The 23,105-nt window shown below is 39.4% G+C and overlaps 1 protein-coding gene across 2 annotated transcripts in view; it reads right to left on the minus strand.

Moving 5' to 3' along the window:
• CDC42SE2 (CDC42 small effector 2) overlaps positions 1-23,105 on the minus strand; it is a 129,759-nt gene that overhangs the window by 25,859 nt on the left and 80,795 nt on the right. For both annotated transcript variants that reach the window (XM_054031782.1, XM_054031783.1), the window contains one exon: positions 17,560-17,902. In XM_054031782.1, the coding sequence (XP_053887757.1) occupies positions 17,560-17,613 (54 nt within the window). In that variant the 5' untranslated portion in view covers positions 17,614-17,902. The remainder of the gene's footprint in view (positions 1-17,559; positions 17,903-23,105) is intronic.

The raw sequence follows: 23,105 nt of genomic DNA on the forward strand, positions 1-23,105 counted from the left end.
TGTTCCAGCCCTCGCTATTCCTTCCCTAACACCCCCAAACAAAAAATATTTACAGTTGCTATTACTCATCTGACAACTTTTTAAAAACTTCCCCAGATACCATCCATTTCTCACACTGGAATGATGGCTAATATATAAGTTTGTGATTTTTTGGGATGAAGTCACTATATAAATATAAAAGGATACAGAGTGACATTTAGAAGTGCTGTCACTTTAAACATCTGGCAATTCCCCCAGTTTCTCTCGCCCTAAATCACTTGCAACAGCTATGTTCAGTTCCCCCTGAGAGGAAGGAAATTGATCAGGCTTTTCAGAAGCTTAAAAAACTTATTTTTACTAAAACAATGTACACTTTACACTCCAGCTGGATTTTCTGAGTAAAAATAGAATCATTTACAACTTCAGAAATAACCATGGGATCTTGCTAACCATCTTGCCATTCTGGTCAGCAAGTTCCCCACTACTGTTCTTAAAGCTCTAAAAGTTAATTGCAACTAATTGCTAATTGTACCAAAATCCTATCTGAGCACATACAAACCTCAAGTAAGGATTTCTGTTGAGACAATAAGAAGGCTTTAAAGCTCAAAAAGGGAGCACTTATATTTTCCCCATTAGGGGTTTCTGTAGCTGTGGGAAAAAAGCTTTTTCACTTTCTATCTCTTATGCACTAGCACAGTGATTTTCAATCCTTTTTCATTCGTGGACCCCTAAAAAATTTCAAATGGAGGTGCAGACCCCTTTGGAAATTTCAGAGTCTATGGACCCTCAACAGTCCGCAGACCACAGGTTGAAAACCCCTGCACTAGCATACTGGGTCTGCCAACGTCTCCATTCTGTGGACCATTTATACAAAAGTACTTCCACAACGCATGTTTATGGTCCCCCTACTCCCAATTCCAATCCCTCACTGCTTGGTTTTCCAAAGGTTTCATTCTGCAGAGCCCCAGGAAGAGCTCTGTGGATCACAGATGATCTCCAGACCACTGTTTGAGAAACACCTGCACTATCATAATGCTATCTGGGTTCACAACACTGCAGTAAGTTTTATTTTGTTTGTGTCCCTTAAACTCTTGAAACCCTGATGAATGTTAAATCTTAATTTATTTGTATGTCTGAGTGTGACAGGTTTTGTAAATTTTAACCAATTTTAACGTCTTAGTTAAAATAATTCTTACTCAGCAGTTTTGCCGTCGTGTTTTCAGCATCATATCTGTTGAGTTTGGGGCAAAAATAATATTTTTTGTACTGCTTTGTACTCCCATTAGCTCTGCAGTGCCAATATAGGTAAGATTCTAAACTGGATTCTGTTCCTTCTTGAGCATGAACAAATTGTTTACTAAATTCCAATTAGCTGAGAGCAATGGGTTCCCTATGTGTCACGGAGGAAGTAATCTGGCCTACAGAAACTTTACTATGATGACACGTGAAAAGGACCCAGCTTGACGGTCAGAGCCTCAACCAAGTTTGCAGGGCTGGCAGTTGGGGGGAAAATATTTTTATTTATGATATGCCATGGACTTCATTGACAGACAACAGGCTACCATTTTTAGAGTCACCTTCCAGAGTAAGCTTCACTTAAAAGGGAGAATTTTTTTTGTTTCTTTACCATTACTCAGAAAGTTATAACACACCCAAAAACCAAACCAAAGTCCCCTGTTCATCTAATCACTTCTCTCTTCCTCTTGACTGTGCAATTAAATTCCAGTCATCTTCCAGTTTATAAAATATTACGGAAATGTTATCAAAAGCACATGATTAATTTTCGTTATATAAGCTGGGGAATCAGGCTAAGGCGAAAAGAAGTACTTCAGTCAATCAGATAGTTTTATAAATTGGTAGAAATGGCTAAGTGTTAAAAGTAAACAGTTAAGGACATAAACCATATGACAATAATGCATGACGTATTGGTTAACTGTATAATGGTGACTTTGTACCTCAAGAGGTCTGTTGCCCCATGGGAATCACATGCCAATATAGTATTCTTTACCACACAATTGGAAACCTTTATATTTGTGACATACAGCTATCATTGAAAAAACTGCAATAACTTAATATACTTAATATTTCATCCACATTAGGCGAACCTTTTATATTGTTTTATATTATATTAATCTGTTATTGTGGATGGGTTTGTTTCCTTTGGAAAACATTTTAAATGTGCTTTTTAAAAAGTGACAAAAGCTTTCAGTCACTTTTTTCTTAGACATGATCATTTGGATTTCAATTACTAGCTTCATTTAATAAAGTTTATCTTAAAATTATTAATAGGTTTCATCTGTAAATTAACAGATATGTAGACTTAAAAAACTGGCTGCACGCATACTATATTATACATATAATTATACACACACACACACACACACCCACCCACCCCCGGGGGCGGCTCTGGCTTTTTTGCCGCCCCAGGCAAAAAAGCTTCCCGCTGCCCCCCCCCCCCCCCGATTTCCCCCGGAGCGCGGCAGGGGAGGGCGCCGAGCCCGGCCGCAGCCCCGCTCTCCCCGACCAGCCGGAGCGCCGGGCGGAGGGCAGCGAGCCCTGCCGGGGTCCTGCTCTCCCCGACCGGCCGGAGCGCCGGGGGAGGGCGGCCCCTCCCTCCCCGGCGGCCGGAGCGAGAGCGACGAGCCCTGCTGGGGCCCCACTCTCCCCGACCAGCCGGAGCGCTGGGGGGAGGGCGGCTAGCCCAGCCACGGCCCCGCTCGCCCCGGCAGGCCGGAGCGCCGCCCGCCTCCAGGTGCCGCCCCAAGCACATGCTTGGTAGGCTGGTGCCTGGAGCCGGCCCTGCACACACACCCAGCTCCTACATTCCAAAGTTCTGTATACTTTCCATTGCTATAGCACCTTTCATCTGGTGATCACAAAGCACTGACCTTGATGGGACTACTCAGATGCTTAAAATTAAGCATCTGCTTAGGTCTTTGAAAGATTCAACTTTAAATAATATATCACAAAAGATATACCAGTTTTACAGGTTGGGAAACCGAGGCACAAAACAACTTTAACATGGAAGTAAGTGCAAGAGCCAGCAGCAGAACCCAAGACTTTCAGCCCTTCTACATTAACCAGACCACACAATCTCTTCTCTATACACAGACACAAGGTGATTTCCCTTTACTGGTATATAATATACTTTATGATGTTACTATGATGTTCCTATTTCCTTCATTCTCATGCCCTCATCTAACTCAAATCATAGTTCCACAAAGGAATAAAAAGCAGCTAAACCATGCAAGATTCTCACTCATACCAATCAGGACCCAGACTCAGCAAAGTACTTGAGCACATGCATGCCTTTAAGCATGTTCTCAAGTCTTGTTGACTTCAATGAGATTGAAGCATGTGCTTAAATACTTTGCTTAGTTGGGGCATAGTGCTGTAAAAGAATTCAGTGTTGAATAGGCATCCAGCCAAAGACCAGCCTAATCTCCAATAGTCAGCTTCAGCCAAATCACTTTTTCAAATACCTAATTGAACCAAATAGGCAGAAGGGCTGCTGCCTCCTCACGACACTTCTGGTATGGCCAGTTTAGCTGCTTTTTTCTTCCTCCTCATAGCCAGTTCTGATGGCGGCCTACCATGGGTGAAGTAGTAAGGTTCACAGATCTGAACCACTCTGGATATGTCAATTTGAAAATTGGGTATTAGCAGAATACAGGGATTAAATGAAGTTCACATAGATTTTAATATCAGTAATCAAAACTGATGAAGATGTATAAAGATAAGCACCTCTCTCTCTCACCCCTTCTTCTCCATATCACCCCCCCATATCAATCCCTTTTCCTTATTCTACAAGGACAGAAAGCTACAGTGAATAAAATTAGCTACTGTGTTATTCAAGCCTTGCTTTCTTTACATTACAAATTCAACTGACATTTCATGTTGCTCAAAGCTTGACTCCCATTTTACATAGTATAGAGCAAAATAAGTAGGTATTTAATATTTTTCCCTGGAGAACAGGAGACCAATTAAGCTCCCTATGGCCTGCTGTGCTAAAGATCAGCATGCATACTCTCTGGTTGGCAATCCCCCCCTTTACAAATACTGCAATGACCAACTTTTACCACAGATAAGCTATCCAGTATATATGTAAAGTATACAGTACAAGCAATCCAGGTATGTAGGATATTCTATCAGATTTGTTAAGGATATATGCCTAGAGGGATTCAGTGCCCCACCTTAACATGGGTTTATCATTCAATCATCATTTTAACAGACATATTACTTTAGTTCAGCAGAAGTGGGGTACAACACATTTAAAAAAAAGATTTGTTCGAAACAAAGGGCTAGATGAAATATACTTGTCGAGATTAATTTTACAGAAGTGCTCTCAAGAAGATCACTTGATTTAAATTTGGCTTGGGAATTCCATCTTCCCTCAGGGAAGTTTTGTCAGTCATATACAACGACTCAAATTTATAAGCGATCACAGTACAATTTCAAACTTTATACAATATACTACATTGCCACATTACTTTGGTTCCAATGTAGTACACTGAACTTTGTAGTATTTATGTCCTGATAACACAAGGTAAAAAAAGAGTTGCATGCAAAATACATAATCAGGTAGAGATTCAAAATTAAAATTTATCCATTTTCTCTTTAAAATTCTAAAATATGATGTTTTATGAAGAACATTTCTAAACGTCTGTTCTTCCACTCATCCTGCCTAACAAATGTACAAACTTTGATACCACTTAACACCATTACTGTCTTATGTTCCCCTAATCTTTCCATTCCTTTTTTCTCTATCCATTAGTTTTTCCTGAATGCCACCCAACCCACTTCTGTTTCTGCTTTTCTTTACACTAGGGTATTGGAAGCTGGTCAAGTCAGATAACAGTAACCTGCCTCAATTTATCCATCTGTAAAATGGGAATAATAATGCTGGCCTACCTCACAAGGTTGTTGTAGGACTTCTTGGGTTAAATCCTGGCCTAACTGAACTTAATGACTAAACTCCCATAGACTTCAATGGGGCCAGGATTTCACCCAATTAAACAATTTGATATCATTGTAGGAAAGGTACTAAAAGGTATGTAAGTGCAATATAAATTTCATTACTATACTACTCTAGTTCAGCCACACACAGGGTACACGAGAAAGTGGTTTTCCAGGTTTGAGATTAGTTAGTAGATTAATAAAACGATTCAGACAATGTTACTGAGTTTTTAATGCTGACACTAAAAGCTCTGGGACATAGCACATGCCCACCCAGGGGAGTAAGGTGTTCCTGTTGTTCAACAGTATGGATAGCAGCACAGAGTGGAGAGAGCCTCTGAGGGACTATTACATTCTCCCTATGTATGAGTTGAAAAGGGGTAGAGGATGGGCAGAGCATTAGCTCGGCGTCCCTATCTCAACAGGCCAGCCAGCACATTTGTGCTGGATCACCAACAGGATATGCCATGCCATTCTGGTAAAGGGTACTGTCCTCCCTCCCCAAATAGGGGGAAATCAGGAGGTAGATTGAGACTTTAAAGCCCAAACTGCTTCCTGCTCTGCTCCTGGGACAACAGAGCTATGTGCTGCCCCATACGTGGCCTTGTAGCAAAGCCACAATTTAGCCCTGTATATAAACTTGAGTAATTTCAAGAGCTTCTGGAGTCTGGGAATTGCCTAGTACCAAAAATACATTTCTGAATATGGGCCTGTTATTATTTTATGATACTGTAAAACGAAAAGGATGGATTAAAACTTTTGAAAATCTTTCTGAACTAAGACCCCTAGTAGCAGCCTCAAACCATCACAGGTCAAGAGAATGCTGCAGAAAGTGGTTAATACTGCATTAAAAAAAGTTTGTGGAATTCAGTATACATATAGGGTGACCAGATAGCAAGTGTGAAAAATCAGGACAGGATGGGGGGTAAAGAGGCGCCTATATATGACAAAGTCCAGAATATCAGGAGTGTCCCTATAAAATCGGAACATCTGGTCACCCTATATACATACCACAGCAGCAAGGCTAAAAATAATCACAAATAGCCTAAATCTGCTGAATACTCATAAGGTAGTTTGCTATCAATTTACAGCATTTTCTGAGGCATTAATTAAGGTTTGAAAGGGACTGTAAAAACATGTTCACAATTCCAATATCAACAAAACTAAAGTAACTTAAAACTTTAAATAAGGGGACAAAGTATTATTCACTTCTCATCTTTATTAATTATCTTTATTAATCCTAAAAAGCTAAGATTTCCTCTGAATTGTTTTTTCCTATTTTTGGGATAGACTTTCCCATTCTTACTCATGTTGAGTAGTACTTTGCTCTATGACTAGCCGCACTGAAATAATTTTTTATTAAGTCAATAAGAGTTGCATCAGATGACTTCTTTCCTTCTGTGCATAGGCTATATGTAATGCCATCAGTTATGGCATCCGAAGTGTATACAGCCCAGAGAAATGACCCTTGCATCAGGGAATTGCTGTACATACTACATCTTTTTTATTTTACTTAACTAAGTGAAGAGTTACGGATACAGCTGAACATGTTTGAAAAACACACAAAAAAACCACTTAACTCTCTGAATCTGTACTAGCACGTGGTTCACAATGACAGTCTTTCTGCACAAACTAAGCCCTGCTGTTCCTCTCTTAGGGGGTGAGAGGAGGTGACTCAAGAATAGCAAAGCTAGTATTTTAGTATAATCACGCAAACACAAAAAAAGTGTTGCCTGGGAGATGGAGGAGAAAATAATTTTAAAAGACTGCCTATCAGATTCTCCAGTTTTGGAGAAGTGACTTAAAAATTAGGGAGCTGGCCAATAACAAAATAGTTTAATAGGAACTAGAATTTCATGCAATGGTTATACTGTCCAGCATATGGGAGTAGGAATCAAGAAGGGAATTGCAGGTTCACAAGTTTGGGGGGAGAGAGAGAGAGAGAGAGAGAACAAAACAAAAAACCTCCAACCCTTGATCAAGACAAACTTGGATGCCTAAGGACAGGCCCTTAAATATTTGTTTTAGGCACCGAAAGCTATCTAGGCTCTTAAATCTGAAAATTGGGCCTGCACTTTTTTTTACACAGGACATAATAGATCCACAAAATATGCACAGCATTCTTATTAAGAAAAGAATTATATCAGCATCAGTTTGTTAAAAAAAAAAAAAATCTGAGCCAGCACAGAATTTAGACACTAAAAATAAGGCATAGGACAGCAACAGTTAAAGGATATTAGTTTTACTATGTTACACACAGAACAAGGTTTTAGCATGGAAAATTAAGCCACATGGCAACAGCTCTAATTTCTTTCCACAGTCTCTGTCCATTTACATGACACATTCTTCTACAGAATGTGAAACTGTTGATATGTTATTAACTACATTGGTGATCCTGACAAAAACCTTCTGCAAGGAGAAATGTGTGTAAGGAACAGCAGATTCAGAGGAAGTGGCAAGTATAAATGCTCCTAATGGTACATACTGACATCTTGGGGTTGTTAATCTATCCTCGTTCTTACATGAAAGACAGACTGGCAAGCTAGGTGCTTGTGAAACACCAAGGAAAGAGGAGGAAACTTCTATATTTTACTGTTAAACACTAAGGCAAAAATCAAAATTTGGAGCTTATCCTATATAATATTTTAAACTAAGATAGAGCTTTCATACAAAACTTGTTTCAAATGTGGTTCACTTCATCCCCAAATACTTTGTGGAGCTACCAGCTCTTGCTGGTCCAATTCAGCTTTTCTGAAAGCAACTGCGTCTCTTTGTGACCGACACTAGGCATTAGTTCTGGAAATACATTCTCCGTGACAGAGCATTACTGACCATAACTGACTACAAGAGATCAGAAAACATTTGAGAATTCTTTTTTAAATGGTGCCCTGATTAGCTGAAGCTTCAAATCTGTTTCTCTTTCAAACAGAGTTTTAGGCAAATAACCTGTGCTCCTCCTAGCAAGCCCTTAAATTAATCTAACAAAAAAAAAAATGCCAAACCCTTTTTCAGTGTGCTGTCAATTGTAGAATTATACATTACTTTATACATTATTTACACACACATACACACTTACATACATACATACATTTCATTCCTCCAACAGAAGACTGGGCATAATTCTTCCACATTTTTTCAAGATATCTGGTTTTAACACCTATTTCACTAATAACCCAATAAAAATGTACAATGTTAGTACCACTGTCTTTAATTGATCTTCAGAGATCACCATTTTATTCACAAACAGGTACAAGAGAAATATCCAATGATTTCCCCGCATTTACATAAATATGCAGAATATTATTTACCTTAATATTTTGACACTGCACCAGAGATAGTAAGACACAAGATAGGTCATTTAAACAAATAAATAAAGCAGCCTATTAACTGTTAATGCAATATGTAGAAGTGGCAAACAAAGTCAGGACCAGTAGAAACCTGCAATAAACTGGCAAACTGTCCCTTCTAATAAAGGATGCCTTTATCAAACTTATTTGACAGGCCATTAATGAGCTATATAATACAGAAACCTCTGAAACATCTGAGCTTGATGGCTTGATAAGTATACAAAAGCTAAATATGTCTGAGTTACTGTGCCAACTGAAGGTTCTAGCTTGTATATTTCAACACTGAAATGTATACTATATTGTAGGTCATAAAAGTTTCAATGATTAAAGGGCACTGAATGTTTGTGTTTTGGCCACATTGGGTAAGAACTTGCACTTGCTTATCCTAGTGCTAGTGCAGAATCTGGCTCACTAATTTTAGAAATACCCTGAACTATCAAAATTTTATTTTATTTGCTATGGGGGCTGGGGTTGGTTTATGCTGGTTTTGCTAATTAATTCTATTGTATGGTTGTATATATTAATTATGTTTAAGGCTATGTTTTAGTCATGGGTATTTTAAGTAAAAGTCACAGACAGGTCATGGGCAGTAAACAAAAATTCATGGCCCGTGACCTGTCCATGACTTTTACTAAAAATACCCAGGACTAAAACTTGGGGGAGGGAGGGTTGGCGGGACCGGCAGGCTTCCTACCTGTTCCACGCCTCCCCTTCCTCCTCCCTGAGAAGCAGCAGTTTGGGCATGGAAGGGGGCAGGGGTCTGGGGCACGGGACGGGGTGAGGCGGGCTCTGGGCGGTGCTTAGCTGGACGGCTCCCAGGAAATGGCGACATCCCCCTCACTCAGCTGCTAGGCGGTCCAGCCAATGGGAGCTGCAGGGGCGGTGCCGTCTATGTAGCAGCTGAGTGAGGGGGATGTTGTTGCTTCCGGGGAGCCCCCCATGTAAGCACTGCCCAGAGCCCACCTCACCCCGTCCTCTGCCCCAGCCCCCTGCCCCCGTCCACACCCAAATTCTGCTGCTGGGGGTGGGGAGCCATGGAGGCCCGAGACTGTCCGAGCAGCAGCCGGTGCGCCTGGCGCAGGAGCTGCATGAGCTGCCCCAGAGCCAGGCGCACCGGCTGCTGCAGAAGTCACGGAGGTCACGGAAAGTCACAGAATCCGTAACCTCCGTGACAAACTCGCAGCCTTAATTATGTTAATTATGTGCCCAAGGGGATAGGTGCTTTTTGTACAAATAGGGAGAAGAAACCCACAAATGACAAAATATTTTTCAGCCTTAACCATTAGAAATACAACTGGCCACTGAAAGCGTTTGTCAGCAGTGGGTCCCTTCTGGTGGCCATAATCATAGTTTCTATCACACTTTGTGTAGCACTGTTTACCTAATACACTAGCAATCAGATCAGATTGATTTAAATGACTTATTTTAATCATTATTTAAATTAGCAAGCAGGAAACCTTGATTTATCTCATTGATTTTAATCTTGTTTTGAATCTGTACTTTTTAATTATTTTCCTAAAGAAAGTTTGATTCTCATTAGTTGGTAATCATTAAAACATGTTGATTTGCAAATATATACAGCCTTTATACTAGATATGATGCTTCTTTTTGCTAACCAGGTGCATACATTATAACTATACACTTTATAAATGCAATTTTACAGCTTAATATTTATTCAGTCTTAATTTTTCCATTCTTATTTTAGAAAATGGTGAGTGATGCATTTTTTACTATATGATTAACCTTTTACTTGTGATTTGTGTCAAGCTCTTTCAATGGAAATTCAAATTGAAAATGCACAAAACAGCATTTTTAAATGTTATTCGTTAAATAAAGCAAGCTTAAGTGTGTTGAATACATAAGAAAGAAGTTCATCAAAAAGTTTATCAAAAATATGTTTTAGATTTAAAACTGGTTTAATAAACAAAGAACATTATCTGTACCTAGTGAACTGAATTGACTGTTTCAAGATTTTAGAACCCAGTAGATCTCATCCTCTCACACACGTTTTTTGTATTCATAGATTGGAAGAGGAAAACAAATTTTCTTGCTTTTTCAAATCCCAACTTTGTTTCTTAACTTTGAATGAACTAGTCATTTAACTTAATTAGTTGAATAAACCAAAATGAAGAAAATATGCTCTCTGTGCCTGCAAAAGAGGCTACTGCTATCAAAAGCTGGTTTAGTACTTTTTTAAACTTTGGTTCCAGGTGCTTAGCCAGTGATTTCCACCAGTTCAATGGTCTGACTTTCTTTAAAACTCGGCAGCAAACATGTACTGTTTAGTATATTTTTTATTTAAATGATAAAGTCTAAATTTATATAATCTAACATAAGTTGTCAATTTCAAACTTAAATTTAAATGTGTTTATTTTAAAAAAGAAAACATTTAAACAGAAAAATCTGATTCTTTTAAATTTAAAAAAATATCAATTTTTATCTAGCCTGCAGTACAGTGTATCCATTTAATATCCATCATGGACAGAAAGAGATGGGTTATAAGCTGAAGGTTCTATTTCAGTTAGACTTCTAAACAGCTAGCAGTGTCAGTGCTTTAAAGGGGCTCTAGCGTTTTTTTCTGCAATTCACAATATTGTTAATATAGTGCTCTGGAGTATACTACAGAATGAAACAGAATTATAGACGGGTGATGTTAAAAAGATTAGATAAAGGCAGGACTATTTCTTGTACTATATAAAGACTTTGCTACAAAGTTAGAATTGTCTCTAAAGAAGTTAGAATACACATGTACTTTGCATCTTTTGGCTTTCTTCTTCACTTCAGAGGGCTTTACTGCCATCTTGGGGCCCAAAACTAGGGAGAAAAGGATGGAGAATAGAGGCATTTTTTCGTGCTAGGCACCCCTGAAAAACCTAAAAAGTGGTAGAAGGCCTAAAAGGAAAGCTTTTCAGGCAAAATTAATTATTTAAAGTAGGGCTGTCAAGGGATTTAAAAAATTAATCGCAATTAATCGTGCTGTTAAACAACAATAGAATACCATTTATTTTATTTTCAAATATATTAATTTCAATTACAACACAGAATACAAAGTGTACAGTCCTCACTTTATATTTATTTTAGATTACAAATATTTGCCCTGTAAAAAAATTATTTTTCAATTCATATCATACAAGTACTGTAGTGCAATCTCTTTGTTATGAAAGTTGAACTTACAAATGTAGATTATGTACAAAAAACTGCATTCAAAAATAAAAAATTTTAAAACTTTAGAGCCTACAAGTCCACTCAGACCTACTTCTTGGTCAGCCAATCACTCAAACAAGGTTGGTTACAATTTGCAGGAGATAATGCTGCCCGCTTCTTGTTTACAATGTCACCTGAAAGTGAAAACAGGTGTTTGCATGGCACTGTTGTAGCTGGCGTTGCAAGATATTTACGTGCCAGATGCGTTAAAGATTCATATGTCCTTTCATGGTTCAACCACCATTCCAGAGGACATGCTTCCATGCTGATGATGGGTTCTGCTTGATAACGCTCCAAAGCAGTGCAGACCAACGCATATTCATTTTCATCATCTGAGTCAGATGCCACCAGCAGAATGTTGATTTTCTTTTTTGGTGGTTTGGGTGCTGTAGTTTCCGCATCAGAGTGTTGCTCTTTTAAGACTTCTGAAAGCATTCTCCACACCTCGTCCCTCACAGATTTTGGGTGGCACTTCAGATTCTTAAACCTTTGATCAAATGCTGTAGCTATCTTTAGAAATCTCACCTTCTTTGTGTTTTGTCAAATCTGCTGTTAAAGTGTTCTTAAAACAAAAATGTGCTGGGTCATCATCCGAGACTGCTATAATATGAAATATATACAGAATGTGGGTAAAACAGAGCAGGAGACATACAATTCTCCCCCCAAGAAGTACAGTTGCAAATTTAATTTATGCATTTTTTTAAAACGAGCATCATCAGCAGGGAAGCACATCCTCTGGAATGGTGGCCGAAGCATGAAGGGGCATAAGAATGTTTAGTATATCTGGCACGTAAATACCTTGCAATGATAGCTACAAAAGTGCCATGCAAATTCCTGTTCTCACTTTCAGGTGACATTGTAAATAAGAAGCAGGCAGCAGTACCTCCTGTCAACGTAAACAAACTTGTTTGACTTAGTGATTGGTAGAATACGAAGTAGGACTGAGTGGCCTTGTAGGCGCTAAAGTTTTACATTGTTTTGGTTTTGAGTGCAGTTATGTAACCAAACAAAAAAATCTGCATTTTTAAGTTATACTTTCATGATAGAGATTGCACTTCAATACTTCTATGAGGTGAACTGAAAACTGCTATTTCTTTTGTTTATCATTTTTAGAGTGCATATATTTGTAATAAAAAATAATAATATAAAGTGAGCACTGTGCACTTTATTCTGTGTTGTAACTGAAATCACTATTGAAAATATAGAAAAACATCAAAAAATATTTAATAAATTTCAAATTGGTATTCTATTGTTTAACAGTGTGATTCATTTTTTTAATCGCAATTCATTTTTTGAGTTAATCACGTGGATTAACTGTGATTAATTGACAGCCCTAATTTAAAGGTTTTTTTAATGCTGTAATCCCGGACAGGAGGAAGCCTGGAGACCACCTGTTGAAGCAGGCTGGAAGAATAACCTGGGGTTTTCCCAGAAGTGGGAGTCAAACTTTCTTGTGAACAGCAGTCTCATCCTGCCTCCTGGAGCTGGAGGGCAGAGGAAAACTCATCACTGAAAGGGCAAGCCTAGATATGCTGGAACACATGCACACACTTTCTATACCTTTCGTATCTTTCCCGTGATGGAGCTAAAAATCTCAAAAACTATGCTGTTAGTATTTATGTGACATCCAAAATTTCCTAGATGTTTTATAGACAAAGAAGGAAGCACAGAATTCATGATGAAAGGACTTCATATTTAAGAGACATGATACATTCCAAGCATGGAATGGAATATAAGCAACATAACTGAACAAAGTGAAGTATGTGTCTATTTTGCTTCCACGATTTTTATTTCACAACATCAATTTTTGTCAACGCTTCTCTGTGGGAGGATTAATCTTTACAAGCCTTTTGGAAGAAACATGTTTTAGTGATGGACTTAAAGGAACAGTGGAACAAGTTAGGGAATGGGTTCAAGGTGTGGTGGTTGGCACAGTAGAAGACATAAAATAGAGACAAGATTGGGACAAGAACATGAAAGTTGTGGCTTAGCCTGAGTAATGGGGACAATGCTTACATATTTCCTACTTTGGAAGGAACAAATCATTAAATGCGGATATCTTTTATGCTAAATCTAGCATATTCCATATCTGTTCATTTGCAGGATTCTTTTAAAAAATATTATGCAGGCTGAACAGTAACTGCAGCGTGAAATCTTTTGGATTAGAATGATAAGGTGCTGCCTGAAGCTGGATACATCATCATAAGCAATTGATCTTTTTTGAGGCTTTGATTTATTACTCAGAGTCCTTGTACTAGATGATGCTGGTGTAATTAGATGTATAAATGTGCGACTGCATTACACATTAATACACAGGATACATGAAAAAATATTCTGCAATTCATTTATTCTCATGGGCAGAGGGTTCAGTCAGCAAGCAACTAAGAATGATTCATTTTAATATACAAAGATCAGTCTTCTATAATTTTACTATTTTATAAAATAATCAAATAAATATGAAATGCATTACTCCAAATCTACCAAAAATATTATTTTACAGTAAGTCTGAAGCCAGCGTGCCTAATCAGCAATAGTCTTAATGTGTAAATATACCAACAATAGGGCACGTGGCCAGAAAAATCTCTTGCATGTTAGATCACTGCAATTCAGAAGCCAAGGGAACTTGTTCCCCTACCCGTAGTCAATTTCTAAGAACCAAATTTTAACTACCACCGAATAGCATGTGCATTAAAACATAATTCAAAATACAAAAACGCTACTGTGCTAACTCAGAGTTATACATATTAGATTAGAATTTAGCCCTACATTCGACACAATGGTTGAGGGCAGCGCAACTGATGTATTCCAGCTGTCTCATGGTACAGGGGAACTTCACAGTGAGTTGATCACTAAGGGTATATCTACACTGCAACATAAGCCCAGACTCAGACTAGGGCTTGAGCCCAAACCCCTCTTCTATCTATACACAAATCTCTCAGACTCAGGCTTGGCCCTAGAGTTGTAGAACCTTGTGGGTACTGAGGATCCAAACCAGGATTCAAGCCCTATTGCTTTGCAGCGAAGATGCCAATTGAGGCCCTGGGAGTCCAACAAAAGTATCCCACAATCCCATGGGCCAACTACCTTTGTCCTCTCTATCCCAAGAATCCGCAAATCGAGGCCAATGAAAAGAAAAGCATCCCTCCTTGGTATACTGCAGCAGCTCAGTGAATCAGCGCTAACTCTTCCATTGTCTTCTGACCACCGAAATGCAAACACACCATCAGCAGCCTTGTGTTTGCAATGGAGACTTAACATGACAAGCCTTTGCAGCACACTGCTTCACAGTCACTGGAGCACAGCCAGATTTTGGTGATCCTCTGGTGTGAGGCCAGCAGAACAGTGGACTTCCATCAAAGTACCAGGAATGACCAGGCATACCAGCAAATAAACAAGAAGCTGGCAACGCTTCAAATATACCAGACTGGTGACCAGTGCAGAGATCTGATTAAGCATCTTAAGAGTGAGTACAGGAAAATCAGGAAGCAGAACCACATGTCAGGCACCTTGCTGACACTGTGCTCAGTTTAGGAGGAGTTTGACTGGGTTCTGGGCACTGCGCTGGTCAGCTGGGATGGTGCCCCACTGGCCCCAGAACCCAGCATGGGGAGTGATGGGAGCCAGCAGCAGGCGCAGACTGAAGCCAACGAAGTGACTCAGTTGCTGAAACCCATCCCACAGGAGGCTCTGCTGCAGGAGCAGCACATCCTGGGGCCTAGTTCTGCCATCCTTACATTGAACAGTACCTTCACTCTGCAAGTACTTCCATTGATTCCATGAGGGCTGCTTGCAGAATGAGTTACTACTCAACCATTAGTAAGGGTGACATATTCAGGCTCTTAATGTGTGTTGGGCTCTAGTGAGACAAAGTAGTTTTATATGCATTGAGAATCATTCCCAGTTTCTGAAGAAATTATTTTTAAGAAGGTTAGAGAAGTCATTCTATCTATTTGCCCAGAATGGAAAAGGGATTGATTTAGATTTGATAAATTTTTTTGTATAATGTTAACAATTTACTTACATTCTGCAACTTGAAATTTCAGTCCCAGTTAGACAGAAGAGGAACACAGACAGAAATGGAATCTAAGAGTTCTAGGTCTGTTACTAACTACAACAATACTAACAGTTCACATGCAGTCACACAAACTACTTCTCAGTCACACGCAAAATCCTTTGCAACAACTCTTATTGTACTCATGTGTGCCAGCCAAGTCCTAAAACCCTTGAAATGCAGCACTTCAGGAACAAATGAAATGCTTTACAGGGTGCTACTTGTATCTTGGGGGCGAGAGGAAGGAAGAAGGAGCACAAGTTACTGAGCAAATCCACAATAGAGACAGGAGTGGGTGAAGGCTTGCAGCCCCTGTTCGGCTTTGAACTATAACCTCCACACTTTATTGGGGATTAAGAACTGTAGTACTAATGTATTATGTTAGCTGTAACACATTTCATTTTGCGCTCCCATGCAATAACTTTATTGTAGCATAAAATTATAATCAGGGTTTAGAAAAGCAGCTATCTACAGCTCCTAAAAACAAGTGGAACATATTTTTGGTTTCTACTGTTATTTATAAAATTAAAAAAAATGCTAGGAGTCTGCAAACTACATGGAATTGTACTATATAGCCTAAGGGTGTATTCATTCTCTTAATTCCAGAATGCCATTACAACTCACATTAAACCTATTAAAACATTTTGTCGTCAAACTATGTAAGTCATTAGGATACTGACACAGCAAGTCTTGAAAGACTGCAAGGTATTCATTCCACATTAGAGGAATTTTAACTCCCCATGTTGGTATCTGAGTATGAACTCCTCCCACAACCCTGTTTCATTAAAAATGACAGCAAGTTACATTTATACTGTGCACCAAGGAGGTTTAAACTGTTAGGTTTACTGATACTTCCATTACTACTTCAGGATTCTTTTTGCTTTCAATCTTTTTGCAATAACTATTCCTGACAGTCTCAGAAAAGCAAGTAGGCATTACGCTTTTCAGTGGCTTTGACTTTCCTTAAGTCAATACAAAACCAAATTATCTGTGTTGCTGTGAGCTGCACCACTTTGTGATTCTATTGTTACTTCTAATTCAAACATACTCTCCCATGTTCACTGTACTGTCTCCCACATATTGGCTGGAATAAAGAACTCTCCTTTCTGTACCCCACTACTCGGACTGATCTGGCTGCACTGCTCAACAGGATTGATCTTCCCAGGTGTAGTTGTGAAGACATCTCCAGAACTGCTGGTAATCAAATTCCTGGCCTACTTTACCTGCATGATAGGTAGGCTTTCTCCCAGAAGCACAACAGTACTGGATCCAGTACCTGGTAGCAGAGGCCCTAAATCTATTTCTTGAGTCTCAATATGGGGGGGGAGGGAGGGGGAAAATCACTTCTCTACTGTACCAGCATTTAGATAGTTTATTTTGTCTTCCGGGCATGACGCTTTGAAGTGCTTCTGTCTTGTATTCCTTCATGCTTTACTTAGCCATTATCACATCCATTCCTCTTTTCAGCAAAACTCAAATGATTGTGGTGCAAAATCAAGTTAACTGATTGTAATACACATTCTCTCAAGATTTCCTCAAAAAATCCTAAAGAGTGACAACTAAACACTGGGTGAAATCCTGACCTTACAACTGAAGTCAATGGCAGAAAAATGGGAGTTTTGCTGTTGATTTCAATGGGGTCAGGATTGGAATTCACACTTGATTTCTAAATATAAATATTCCCTTCCCTGAACCTCACCCAACCCCATCTTCAACTTAGCCTAAAACAGCAACAAAACAAGCTGAAGTTGGATTTTTATATTTCCAATTTTCCATCCATTTTTGGGACCTACATTAGGGCCATTTGATGTGTTGCTCCCTTTACCCCCATCTTCCTTAGTATCTTTGCAAATCAAAATATCCACGTCAGCCTGAAATAGATATGATTATTCATACAGCACAGCTAAACAGATATGCTAGATTTTTTCATTTTCACTGAGCTTAGTCCATAGTACGAATAAAAAAAAAAAAAGAACAATATACTTGATTACATACAGAAACAATGCAGAGATTCATACTTACAGGCTGAGGCTGTTCTGCAATACAGCAGTTGAAACACAACCAGAACTCACTCATTGTTTACAGTCTGAAGTGTGAACACAGAGGATGAGAGCAAGCAGCAAAATTCCAAATCTCTGCTATAGAGCCTCCACGTAGAAAGTTCCTTAGCTCAACTACTGTGTAATGGACCGAAAGTGGGAAAGGTTTTTTTTCCTGTTGTGAGCTTTTTCCAATGACAGTTAAGTCGTGGGATAATCAAGTTTGTGACAAAGATGTAAAAGAGTCTTCTCTCCGAATGTGTTAGTCCAAGCACCGAAGAAGCATGTATAAATGGTCTCTTGGTCCTTATTCTAAAGGCAATTACCTGAAAGAGAAAAGTGTGTTACGTCAGCAAGAAAGAAAATAGGTCTTTTTAAGCTGACAGATTTCAGAATATATACCCGACAGGCCCTAACAAATATTTAAACCATGAATCATATATGGACCCAAAAGATGCACACTTATTTCAATCACATTTTTGTTTCTATAGAGACACCACTAAAAATTGTGTTAGGCAGAGTCTCAAGTAATACAAACATTCCATGACTTCTTGTAATAAAGTTACAGATAATGTAATCAGAATCTACATTTAGGAATAGTGTCCTGGCTCGGAGAATGTTACACTAGCCATCTTTTTCCTTTTGGCTGCCCATTCTCCCTTTCAAACCCCTTAAGCAAAACAAATAAATAAATAAAAGCAAGTTCTGATCAGAATCAAAGGAGAAAAGGACAAAACTTCAGAGGGAAATCTACCTGTTGACATCTCCTCCCACCTGCTTTAAAAATAAAATAAAATAAAATAAAATAAAAGCAATATTCAATAAAAGCAATGATTTGTTCCAAGCTCACTCAGATTAGGCCCAGTAACAACCAGTTAAGGTCCTGTAGTGCAAATTTTAATCATTTGTAACTGGTTGCCCTGAGGTTGTTTTTGTAATGCAGATGGGGACCTTGCTATCCAAGTCACCCTTTTCTAATTCTGAAAAAAACTTTACCAATAAACTGAAGCTGATAAGGCACAAATTCTGTCAACATAAATACTTTTCTTTCCCTCCCCTCTACCCTGATGCTCCATATACAGTTCCATTCATAATGGGAAAACACATGTGAAATGTGGGACTGTCTTCTTAAAACACAAACTCCTAGTGTGGAACAACTGACACATTAAATTCCTGCCATTCTTTTGCTAAATTATAGATTGGGGTTTTTTTTGTTTAACCTTTAACCTGAAGTCTCCATTCCCTGCCCCCCAAGTAACTCCCTGGTGATTTTACTGTGGTCATTCCATGCACAATCTGTCTTATCTTTATTTTGTAAAGAAATGGAAAATTAAATGATTACAAAATTATAAAATTAAACAATTATTTTAAAAAAATGTAAATAGTAACTATATAAATGGTTTAATCCATTTATGGAAATCCAATACACAAACTGCTGTACATTACTATTTAAACTACTGCATTACCTAGAGGTCTGAAATAAGTTTGGGACTCATTGGGCTAGACGCAGTACAAAGAAAGATTCTATCCTGATGAACTGACAGTCTAAATTTATGCATTCCAATTTTGCAGGAAACTTAGATGTCATGAAATTTGTCTCCAATAAAGGTAATTAGATATTTGTGTTCATGTACAGGAATGTCATTCTAAGGAACAGAAACTCTAGTAACAAGTAGTGGTGCAAGTACAAATCATTTCTTGGTGGTACTGCACTCATGGGAGGGACACAAGGGGGGCACGTGACCTGCTATGTGACTCCTCCCCACCCCAACCCAGGGCCCCCATGCTCTCCCTGTCCCCTCTGACACCGCCCTTTGTATATACAAAGATCAACATGCTTAACTACTCACTTTCACCCCAAATATGTAGTATTTCAGTCTGTTTATATGGAATATGGGAGTTGGGTGAGGAGCCATTTCAGCATATGTATGGCTTATTAAAAGACAAATTTTAAGTAGAACTGTATCCGAAACTGCATTATGCTATTCATAGGTGCTGACTCCGTGGGTGCTCCGTGGCTGGAGCACCCACGGGGAAAAATTAGCAGGTGCTCTGCACCCACTGGCAGCCAAGCTCCTCTCTCCTTCTCCCCTCCCAAGTGCGCCACGTCCCCGCTCCTCCTCCTCCCAGTGCTTCCCGCCTGCCACTTAACAGCTGTTTGGCAGTGCTTAAGAATTTCCGGGAGGGAGGGGGAGGAGTGGGGAGGCTACATGCTCAGGGGAGGGGGAGGAGGAGGAGAAAATGCAGGGCAGGGGCATGGACTTGGGGGAAGGGGGTGGAATGGGGGTGGGAAGGGAGGGGTTGGGATGGGGTAGGAAAAGGCAGGGTGGGGCGGGGACTTGGGGGAAGGGGTGGAATAGAGGTGTGGTGAGGGCGATGCAGGGCAGGAAGAGGTGGGGCAGGGGTGGGGGTCAAGCACCCACCGGGCAGAGGGGAAGTCAGCGCCTATGAGGGATTGTACCCAAACATTGCATTTCAATGGGGGATTCAACTTCCTTTAAAGGAACAGATCTTGAAACTCCTACCAGTCCACAAAAGCGGTCCATAGTCATGCAAATAGTTCCATTGTCTTCAATGGGATTGATCAAATGATTAAGGGTTTACAGGATTAGGTTCCAAGTTTGTAAATTGTTCTGGATGAAACTGACAATGCCTGAGCTGTCAGATCAGAAGGAGTTTCATTCAAATAAAGGTTGACTGATGCGTAATAAGTCTTAGCTCTGTTGCTAAGATGAGGAACATATTTTCAGCAAAGTTCTTGCCAGATTCCTGAGGCAGCTGGCTGGTTTAAGGCTGTCAGTGTCCAGCATTATAATCTTCACTTATAGTTCTCTCACTCACAAAGCTGGAAAATGGGGCATTTGTTTTCATTGTTTTGCTGCTCCAGTTCCAGTTCACAAAATGCACGTTAGACTAGTTTGGCTGCAAAGAAGAATTCTAGGTACACTGGAGACAACACCCGATTCCCATCAGGCTGCAGAACTGGACTGACATCAGAATCCAAACATCCTCTGATCAGTGCAAGCAGAGGCATTCTTCTAATGATTTGGACTTCATGTGGATGCAGTATGGATGTCATGGATAATCAGGCCAATGGGGAGAAACAGAATCAAAAACACTCTTTAAACACCTTCTGTCCCCCCCCACCCCTCCCTAGCCCCTTCTGCTCCTTTGAGGAGTAGAACGCAACCCCCCTCCCCAGTACCGTGTACTGGAGAGTACCGCCCTACTTGCACCCCTGGTAATAATACTAATTTCTATATTCTTGATTTGAAGAAGCTACCAACATAATTGACAGCATCTGTACATGACATTGGGCTTGATTACACTTGAAACGCTACAGTGGCACAGCTGTAAGCCACCTCCCAGAGAGGTAGTAGCTAGGTTAATGGAAGAATTCTTCTGTCGCCCTAGCACGGTCCTCACTATGGGTTAGGTGGGCTTAACTACATTTCTCAAAGGTGTGGATTTTCACATCCCTGAGCAACATAGCTGGGTCAACCTAACTTTTTAGTGTAGACCAGGCCTACATTTAGCAACCCCAGAATTAGGATAAAATGGAAACTGTATTCTACCTCCCTTCCCTCAATCCACTGCCAACACCACCGACAATAAGCAACCCCTCTGATACTGGACAGCCAGGTGAATGTGGATCAACTACCAGCTAGTCAAGAAACAGCAAGTTTCCATGACAGCTGGCTGCCCCCAAAACAAAGAAATAAAAGAAATTAGTTCATAAGCCTTCACTGCAGAGTTGTCTATATGCATTCCCCAGAATTGTCATTGTTGCTGATCTGAAGAAATATTTGTTCTAGCATTATTTCATACACGGATGCAAATGGAAGAATTAACAGAATGACTCAAGTACTTAGGCTGTGTAATATAAAGACAGTAAAATTTCACTGGATTAAAATTTTAAAAATACCAGAAGACAAGGCACTTCAATGGAGAAGTTTTTTAAAAGTCAATTCCAAGTACACTCACGGCACACTCAGATCTTTTAGATCGGGATTTTCAAAAGTTCACTGCACAGGCCTAACTCTGCTCCCCTTGGAGTCAATAGTAAAACTCCCATTGACTTCAATGTGAACAGAATTAGGCCAGCACAGAGAAATTTTGAAAATTCCACCTTCAGTTGGTTCTCAAAACTCTAATCCCAGGAGGCATCCCACTTGATTTCTAGAATTCTTCATATCCAATACTGTCACAAAACTTAGGTTTTGCAACCAGAATATGGTTAATTTATGTTAGGTGTGCAACTTCCGACTCTTGTTTAGCTCTGTGATAGTACAGCAAACATCTACAATTAAAGCTTAATGCTGTATGGTGTTTAGAAGCTGGGATTCCAAGTTGCTCAGAGGTGAAGCAAGGCATTGGTTTCTAGCTCTTGCAACTCAGGTGATACTAACTACTAAGACTCTGTTAGAACTGAAATGGGAAAAGCTAGCTGATAATCAGTGACAATATTACAAGGCCTGATGTATCATTACCTACTAGAACTAGAAATAAATACCCTGTGGAACTGTATTGTTGGGTTTTCCTTTTCCCTACCAATGGTACAACATATTCATCTGTATCCGTGGAAGCTCATGAAGTATCAGGCCATAGAGTGTCACTAGTCCCTCAGTCTAACAGAGCTTTTTTTGGCACAGGTCCAGAACTGAATATATTAAGTTCCTGTTGTTACAGTGGTTCAATTTTCAAACCCTGGTTAAATCTAAACCCACACATATAGGGAAATTCTTCTGCAACTCATAGTCTTATTTGCATTCTAATACCCAGAATGCTCTTCCAGCTCTTTGCAGTTTGAAGAGCTGCGGTCAGTTGAAGCCCTGGGAACAATCCACAAAGCTTGGAAATGCTTGTGTTCGTCTGAAATTCTGTTCTGGGTTGCAAAGCTTGTGAAAATCCTCCCCCCCCCCCACGCTGTTAATAAATAGGATTTTGGTCATGTATGCTATTTGAAACTTTTATTTTTGTCTGCAAACAAAACCCACTAAACAACTGAACCTCAAAGTGTAAGTTACACTACAATGAGCATCATTCTTTTATAGCACTTCTCAAATATTTTTTCTTAGAACAAGTAAAGTTAAGCACACACAATAGCTCCTATATAGTACATGCTAAATTCACCTCAGTCTTTATAGTTCTATATAACAGTGCCAAGAAGCCTTTTTGTCTGCTTCCTCTCCATGTGAAGAGAATTTTTCCCTCCTTTTCCCTTTAGAAATAATTTTTATATCTTGAAACAACTGAATGTTGTGGCATTTTAATTATCTAATTTTTAAAATTAGGTTACCAAAAAAGAAAGAAAGAAAATAAAAGTGATGGCTATTTGTCAAAAAGCTGGAATTTTATATGCAAATATAAACAAATGACTTTTACTGTGGTTTGGTTATTATGTAGGGCGAGGCACAAAGCTGCTGTGTAAAATGGAAAAAATGCAATTAACCAGGTGGCAAAAGAGACATCAACATTCTAGCTAGCAATAATGATATACTCCTCAGAGTTCTCTTAATGTCCTTTGAA

This window comes from Malaclemys terrapin, chromosome 6, assembly GCF_027887155.1.
Source record: "Malaclemys terrapin pileata isolate rMalTer1 chromosome 6, rMalTer1.hap1, whole genome shotgun sequence".
Lineage (NCBI taxonomy): Eukaryota > Metazoa > Chordata > Testudines > Emydidae > Malaclemys > Malaclemys terrapin.